The 9,403-nt window shown below is 35.5% G+C and overlaps 1 protein-coding gene across 1 annotated transcript in view; it reads right to left on the reverse strand.

Annotated features, from left to right (window-relative positions):
• The window catches only part of LOC115228278 (solute carrier family 23 member 1-like), a gene marked incomplete at its 5' end in the record, with an annotated part of 19,818 nt that extends 10,702 nt beyond the window's left edge, over nt 1-9,116 (reverse strand). The window contains 2 exons of the mRNA XM_029798899.2: nt 1,735-1,988; nt 8,960-9,116. Of these exons, the coding sequence (XP_029654759.1) occupies nt 1,735-1,988; nt 8,960-9,116 (411 nt within the window). The remainder of the gene's footprint in view (nt 1-1,734; nt 1,989-8,959) is intronic.
• Between the last annotated feature and the right edge of the window lie 287 nt (nt 9,117-9,403).

The following is a 9,403-nucleotide window of genomic DNA, read 5'->3' on the forward strand; positions in this document are numbered from 1 at the left end:
ATTTTGGCCGTGTTGGCTGCTATTTCTAGCATGTAAAAATTACTTGTTAAAGGGTAATTTTCTATTTTGAAATATGAATATGTTGTCTATTGACTATTTATACATGCTGGGCCACTGGTGGTGATATTTATAACGAATATTCGCCACCCTATAGATGTTTCTTATGAATATATATATATGTGTGTGTGTGTGTGTGTGTGTGCGTGTGAGTGTGTATGTTTTACTTGTTTCGGTCATTAGGGTGCGCCCATGCTGAAGAACTTTTAGTCTTGAAGAACTTTTAGTCGAATGAATCGTCCCCAGTACTTATATTTTTCTAAGCCTGGTGTCTATACTATTGGTTGGTTGCCAAACCACTACGGTTCGCGTAAAAACAGTAAAATATAGAACAATGAGAACAAAACAGTAAAAACAAACGATGAGAGCTGTTAAGTCAAGATGATGGAAAAATTATTCTGAACGCTGTTTACTGTTTTTACTGCTTTTACATTTTATTGTTTTTACTGTTTTGTTCTTACTGCCCTGTTCTTGTTACCACTTTTTCCCTCCGCAAAAATATCCCAAATTTTATTTAATTTGCTTTGCGGGAAGGATTGTTTCAACGAAGTCGCGTCTTGTCCTTACATTCGGAAAGCGGAGAAGACGAAACAGGGACAATTGAAGAAGGGGCATATTCCTTGTGTTGTATGTCTTGTATTCTGTTTTTTTCCGTTATTTGAAAAAAAGTTCGATTCTATGTTTTTGTTTTTATGTTTTCGTTTCTCATTGAGTTCAAAGTCCTATACCCATATATATACATATATATATAGGTATGTACATATATGTATGTATATATGCATATATGTATATATTACTTATATTATGATATGATGGAACGCCACGCATCCTTTTCCAAGTAAGTTTTATCTATCTATCTATCTATCTATCTATCTGTATATATATATTTATTTTTATATATATATATATATATATGTAGGTCCCGGGTTGATTCGGGGTTAACCACAGTAAATAAGGTACTCAATACTTGAATGAAACAGTTCTAGTCCTGTAGAAGCTCCTTCTATATATATATATATATATATACAAACACAACGCACACCTACTTACACAAGCACACAAAAATATATACGCTCATACACATATAGATATTCTTCTATTATAAATAATCTGTCTCCTCTCCTAATGGCACTTGAATTCGAACATCTAAAATACTAGAATGCAGGTGGCATTTATCAGATATTTCCTGCTCTATTTAGTGTCCTTTGCTCCTAAAGTCCAGGCGAAATTATTGACACAGAAGTATAACCAGTTGTGTTTCTACAGACAATGACGTTCATATTTTGTTTTTCCATTCAAACCATACTGTAAATTCGAAATATTTTCCTAGGATTGTATACTATTTTATAATTATTGCGTTTGAAATAAATATTTACATATGAATGTGTGTTTATACGTACTTTTGTTTACTCGTATGTAAGAGTTACTAGATTAGAATTTTGATCAAAATCACACCTTCCAGCATATTTTGGGACGGATAGAATGGATCTCATATTTTATGATCCTGAGTGATCTTCGTTGTGTAAACTAGTGTATATCTTTTCTTGCAGGGCAAGGCATTATGTTGAGGCTCTTTTAACAGATCCTTCTCAAAGGAAATAAAACTGGACAAGTTTTTGTCCAGTTCAAATAAAATGCACGCAATTATGTTAGTATTCATAAATAAATTTGTCTTACCTTTGTTATACCAATAAGGGCAATGTGTGTGCTGTACGAACTTGTTGCGTGTGAAGCACCCATAAGTCCAGCTAGTACACCCGCTAGACCTTCAGAAAACAGCCCACGGTTAATTGCATGTCTCGGAGGTGGGGGTACGGAGCATAGTATTGAGGCAGCGTAGTAATCACCCATAGATTCAATAATTGAATTTATTGTCGACAGGAAAAATCCGAGAAAAATAGCTATTTGAAATTTAGGTGGTCCATACTGACCTGAAAAGTAAGTTCAAAACAGAATAGAAGAAAATATTATCCCACTTAAGAAACCAATTTCTTACATAGACGTGAATGCTGTCATGAATGTTTTACGACAATAATTCTTGAATGCTACTCTATGTCATCGACACCGCAAGGATGAAAAGCAAAATTGAGGCCAGTTAGAATTGAACTGAGTAAAGAGTTGTAATTTATGTAAATCAGAACATTTTGTCCGACTCCCTAATATTTTACAATCTTCCCACCTCTCTTAACTTCATTTTAAGATCTCAGTCATAAAATTGGAACTTTATACATGACAATATGACTTGTTATGAATTAATTGCTAAGATCTAAATATAAACTTTATTAAACACTATTCTAGTACAGAATAATGTTGCAAGTGACTTGCCTCGAAAATATCGGTTGCCAGACATCCACGTTACCGTTTACACTATAATGCAGATATTGATAAGAGGTTTCAATCCAGTTTGTCTACGGATTCATGCACCTTTAAATTAATAGTGACTGTCCGTTATTGGTATATAGTTAGAATGACTTTTGGTATTTCTTCAGTTGTCTGCATCTAAGTTCAACAGCCACGGAGTCCAAATTTTCCTTGACTTCGCTCAGGGTTGGTAAAGGAGATATTAGTCTTCTTTCTTTCTTTCTTTCTTAATCAACTACACTGCGCCCTTAGAAGTGTTGTTGGACACCACTCAGTCTACATTTCCTCAGATATGTAGGAGAATAGAGAGAGCGGCAGAAACCACTTTTCGCATAAAACCTAATATTCCACGACTATAGTTTATAGCAGAGGGACAGGCCGATGTACAAGGTATAACGGTAATGTAAAGGCGCTCTGTAATTAAGATAGTATCGCGGCTTTCTAACAGGCGATAACTGCGTAATCCGAGTACCGCTTGTTAGCATGTGACACATTTGTGTCTTGAGTCGGCATTTATAATTTTTAATACGAGAAAGAGATGATTTTGTACTTTCTAATGGATTGGACATTTCTCAATATTATAATTTAATTGCTAAGATCTAAATACAAGTAGTAGATAACATAAGATCTAAAAATAAATAGTAGGTAACATATGGCAAGCTGGCTTAACATATATGACGGCCTATTCTACATTCTGCGTGCTTATAGTTACTATTATGGTCATCTGATCGAAATTTGATCCTGATCAAACTATTTTTCTCTCTGGCTTTACATTATGATCAAAACTGCTTCATTAGTAATGTGTACCAAAGAAGAACAAAGAATAGTGACCTGGGAGATGGTAATGGTGAACCAGTTCACCATTATCATCTCTCGTGTCAGTTGAATCTTCTCGTCAGTGGTGGAGGTTGATTGGCGTCCTGCTGCCTATTCGTACCTCATGTTTGTCCATTTACTTATAAATCTTTCGATCTACTCATGCACGCTTCAACATGGCAGTGTATTCTGCTAAAAGCCTCCGATGAATTTCAGAAAAAATTAATTGCTGCTCTTTTGTTGTCCTCTGGCGTACATTGCTAATGGAGCGGCCATGCTTATACTGTAAAGCCATATAGAAAAATGACGCGATCAGGCTCAAATTGTGATCACATGATCACGGTAGTAACAACTATAAGCACGCATGCGTAGAAGGTAGTATGACAATAATAAAGATATGTTATAGCGAAAGTGCAAATAATTTTTGACTTCCCCACGTATATACATATATATATTGGGTTTTCCGGAAAGTTCGTACCGATTTACAGTATCTTAAGTTTCGACATATTTTAGAACATGGTTGAGTCCATTAAATAGGATTTAACTACACCTCCATTTAGAGCACAGTTTAAGCTATCTTTTCATGGAAGAAGGTTTATGTTTCTATAACCTGTGTTAATTCTGTAACCCTTTAAAATGGAAGATGAGAAAGTTCATTTTCAGCATTTGATGCTTTTCTTTTTCCGTAAAGGCAAAAATCCCTTACAAGTAACCAAAGAAATATGCGCAGTTTACGGTGTTATTTCTTTATCCGAAAGAACTGTACGGAAGAGGTTCGCAAGATTCCGAGCTGGAGATTGCAGCATTATTGATAAAAACGATTAGGCTGACTATCCACTACAGATGATGACCAAATCAAGTCATTAATTGAGAATAACCCGAGAATTGGCAGAAAGCCTAAACCTATCAAAATCCGTCGTTCATGAGCACCTGGTAAAGCTTGGGTACACAAATCGCTACGATGTTTGGGTACCACATCGGTTGAGTGAGAAGAACCTTTTGGATCGCATTTCCATCTGTGACTGACTTTATAAACGGAATGAAAACGCGCCTTTTTTTAAAAGCAAATTGTGACAGGTGATGAGAAAAGGATTTTCTACCAAAAGGTTCAGAGAAAGCAATCCTGGAGTAGCGACATGAGCCACCATTAGCCACCCCAAAAGCGGGTCTTCATTCTAAAAAAGTCTTGCTTTGTGTCTGGTGGGATTAGAAAGGAATTCTGTACTATGAGCGTCTCCCAAGTAACCAGACAATTAATTCTGAGACATACTGCTCACAACTGGACGAGTTAAAAACAGCAATTTAAGAGAAACGTCCAGAATTGGCCAACAGGAAGGGTGTTCTTTTCCAACATGATAAGGCAAGTCCGCACGTTTCTTTGGGAACCAGGCAAAAAATGCTGCAGCTCGGCTGGGATGTGTTACCCCACCTTCCATATTCACCAGATATTGCTCCTTCGGATTTCCACGTTTTCAGGTATCTGCAGAATAGCCTTCATGATAAAAATTTCAATTCCTTGGATGACGTAAAAATATACCATGATGAATTCTTTGCCATGAAACCACCTCAGTTCTGAGAAGAAGGTATTTTCAAGTTATAGGAAAGCTGGATATGCATTGTGCAACACAATGGTTCATATTTGGTTGATTAAAAATATAATGGCAAGTATTTATTGATATTTTTCTTTCCTTTAAAAATCGGCACGAACTTTCCGAAAAACCCAATGTATATAAATATATATATATATATATATATATAATATATATATATATATATATACATACACACATATACATATACATACGTACACACATACACCACATACACTCACACACGCACACAGATAGATGGACATTCACAATATGTTCATGTTTCAGTCATTAAACTGTAGCCATGCTGGGGCACCAATTTCAAGAATTATAGTTCAAACGGATCTACCCAAGCACGTATATTATTTTCTAAGCCTGTTACTCTTTTGGTGAAAAACTATGTTGCGAAATACTATGTTGCAACATCGATTCTCAAGCGCACAATATATATATACACACACACACATGCATGTATGTGTGAAGTGACGCTCATGACAGGTTTTCCTCATCGATCATCGTCTTCTAGGTACAATCCTTCGCTCATAGAGCGCCCGTGTTACTGGAATTATTGTAGCAGATTTCACGTTGGCTTTTTGGTTCTGTCCATGACAAAATCACAGACTACAGCATGCACGTGATCAGAAATACACAAATTTCACTACTTGTGAAGAAAACACAGTGATGTCACTCAGCAGATTGCTTCATGAAGTTCATTACTAGTTCTCACTGCGCACGCGATCGTGTGCTACGATCTCTTGGCATTCTACAAAACTAGTCCAGGAACCTTTTGATACCACCTCGTTATCTTCACATACTAATAGGGTCAGCCAAAAAGTATATAATCCAGTGACAGATAAGTTTATTTTAAAAAATCCAGAAGTTATATGCGTCTTAATCAGAGACTCTAGTATAATTTACCGCCCACGATTCGGCAGTCAATCAAGCTCAAATATCATGATGAAGAAATATGAGCATAAGTGAAAATAAGTCTCGAGGAAACAAAAAGAAAACTTTAAAACAAAAGAGTTATAATAGTCGCCGCTCATTAATTCACTAGAAGAATAGGTTGGTTATGTTAAGGTTGTACATCGAAAATAATTGTGTAGTGGAGTAGTCAAATGGAGGAAAGGCTAAAGTGCGTAGTATTGTGTATCTCTGCCACTGAAATGGAGGTGCATGTACCCGTTCGATAACAGAATATGTCGAGGTGCTGACATCTTTAAATTTCTGATCTCGAGTTTAGAAGGTCGGTGCTGTTTTCGCTGTATTAAGTGTGTGCCTTTTGTCAGATATACAGTCTCCTTGCAATGCAATCTTCCACTTGTTCGTATGTGGTATATTGCTTTGTGTGCTTTCAGATATAGCTTGCTGCTTTGGTGCTTTTCTTCTTTTCGATTTGCCGGAAAAAAGACTGGTGGTCGGTGTATCTTTTTGTTTTCTTTTTTGAAGTGACTTTCGCAATCCATTGCAATTCTTTCTTTCGGTTCCCTTATTTGGTAGAACAGAGATAATCTTGGTTTCATAGAAAACTGAGATAATAAGGGATGTCTGGTGTAATGGGCAAGCATCTGTATTGCTGACGTTGCAGTGTATACCATGGCAAATGATATTCCTTTTTTTCTTTAATATATTAGGGCAGCAGCTGTTGAAATCATTTACGAAATGTCTATTGGAGATATTCTAATATCCATGGCTATAACGAAAATATTTATCTACTAAGGTCAGGAATTTCTTTACCTAAATATAATCCTTACATACAAGGAAAACGGTGGGGCGAATCATATAATTTCACTAGGTCGATTTTTAGGTTTTGTTCTTAATTGAAGTCTAGGTATGTTACCTTAATTTTAAGGCCACTGTCGACAAGTCATTTATTATAAAATCAAAATTTTTTCTTGAAGAGAGTTTACAGATTCAACTATTAATGTTAGCTATAATGTTGTAATGGACTACAGTGAATAGCATAATTCTTAGTATATATACCTAAGTTTTGAATCTTGTTTATGTTAGAGCCTGTAAGTGTTTAACTCTAGGTCCGGGAACGCATGTAAGAAGTGTACTTTAGTGAGGTTTGTAGCTACTGTGATTTTGAGACCTATATAGCTAAAGGCGGATATGAGGTTGTATATTCATGTATATATACGCATAATATGCATATGTACATCATACCTCTATGCACTCGATGCAATGAAATTGGATAATGTGTATACTATCTACAAGTAAATTTACAGGATCTACATGATTCCATACAAAGTAGTGTATAGAAAGTCTAATGCATACAACGTGTCGAATAGTGATTAACATATGGAAATTGAATTGCAACAGTCATTTGAAAAAAGTGCAATGCCTGCGGTAGGAAGTTATTGCAACCGACCTTGGTTTCATGCGGCATAGTTGTATCTGTGTATGTAGTACATCTACACAATGAGGAAAAGTATAGATACTGGTGTACAAATTTTACTAGCACTGGTGGAAATTTTAGTAATCAAAAATTAGATGTTGTGAACTCTCTGTTTTTCTTCTATAACTGGGATCACAACAACTATAACTGGTGGTGTAATCGTTTATATAATTTCTGTTATATATGGCGCTATCTTGATTTTTGTAAAAGACGTATCTACATTTATAATTTCATAGGTTATCAGATGTCCTACTAAGCTAAACAGCGCTCCATCGCTGGTATTGTGATACTCCATAGCTGATCGGATGCCCATCTTTGTTACATTTTCTGTTGCATTTTCTGGTGTGCGACACCTTTGCTTTGTGTCTACTGTTCGAACTACTCAAATCTGAGCTACATGCCTGGTAACATTGTCTTCTCTGTGTAGGATCATATACACTAACCTCGATTAGGTCCGCCCATTTATATGTCATCGGTCAAAGTTATACATTGGTCTGGGACGTAATGAAGCAGACACGACAGGAGTTGAAATAGACTCCGTAGAGGATTGCTCTGAAATAATATGTTGGCGACATTTTCATGCAGTACTGGGTACTTTTAAAGGCGTATTTGTTGATTGGCCAGAAAAGGGATAACATAGACCGCTGATGAATCCAAGTCTTACCAAGAGAGATGCTATTGCTACTGAAGAAATTCTTACATCGATCTTTGAACCAGCAACTGATGGTTTAAGGAAGCAGTGGCAGCAGCTAAGCTGGAGAGAGGCTCAGTTTCCAAAAAATTATGCTTCAAATGTGTGGTTTATATCTTCTTCACTGTTGCAACGAATATCACATGGGATATTAGATCAGGCTTAATCACTATTTCGTTATTGCAAGATCTTATCTATATAACGATAGACAGGGATGCAGCTTATCAAGTATGTCGGATTGTTAGAGAGGTATTCATAGTTTTTTTTTCGCCTCTGCTGCATAATTCTCTGCAACTAAGGAGCTTAAGTCTCAAGCGACCCATTTCGTGGCATTACTTGTTTATAAGTCTGAATAAATCCTCGTTTGTTGTTAATAGAAATTATGACGCCTTACATTGTTCTTAATATATTGCTGTTTCTTTTCTCTAATTTAACGTTTTTGTCTTCATAAAGGCTTTGACGACAAACAGCTATTTTCTCTCTCAACGTACGCTTAAATCAGATAGAAATTAAAGATAGGAGAAGTAAATTAAAAGAAAGGTCCATTAGAAATAGAGTCGACATCCATTTTGCTGCGAAATTACGACCATTTTGCAAGTATAATGAATCAATTGCTCCGTGCATGGCAGTGGGAATTTTTCTATAAGTAATCTGAATAAGAAGAAAATCGCTTGGCTGTAAAAAGTTCATTCTTGTATATGGAATTGAAATCTACATTGAAAAATAATAAAACTTATTATCGCTACTGGATTTACATGTATTTATTGTTGCTAACATACTGCGTCTTCTATATACTTGGCTAGTTGAATATTTCATGTATTGCTGTTCGTAGACTTACCGCTATTAAAATACGAATCTTTTGGCAGATTTCTTTTCCAATATTTCACCACTTCCGTTATCTGCTATCTCTATTTACAAGAATTTGCTTATATTGAATTCAAATATATGAAAATTAAATACGTTATATTTTATGTATTATATTTATACTATCCTATTTATAGAAACTCTTTTCTTCATGATCAGTATATAAATAAGTTAAAATACCTGGGTAAGGAAAGGAAAACCAGGGTGCTCTGTGTATCAAATCTATTTTGGTGTCTGTTCGAGCATTGAAGCTCCTTGAATTCGGGTCCGATGGATAATAATTGGTAACAGTAAAAATGTAACAGAGTATCCAACCAATACTAACAGCCAGTAGTAGCTACAAATAAATAATAATAATAATGGATAAGAATTTTTAATATTTGGGCATACACTCTACATTATTCATTATATTTTCCAGCTATGTTTCTGTGTGTGTGTATGTATGTGAGAGAGAGTGTGAGTGTGTTTGTTAAATGAATGAAAATACATTTAATCAAGTTTATCGAAGAACACGATCATGTTCTGCATGAGTTTGTATAGACGATTCTATTGATAAAAATGTTATAGACACTCGGGTGTGGGGTAGAATAAATAGGTATAAGAATATATTTAGCGCTTTTTATT

Source organism: Octopus sinensis, unplaced genomic scaffold (genome assembly GCF_006345805.1).
Source record: "Octopus sinensis unplaced genomic scaffold, ASM634580v1 Contig10104, whole genome shotgun sequence".
NCBI lineage: Eukaryota > Metazoa > Mollusca > Cephalopoda > Octopoda > Octopodidae > Octopus > Octopus sinensis.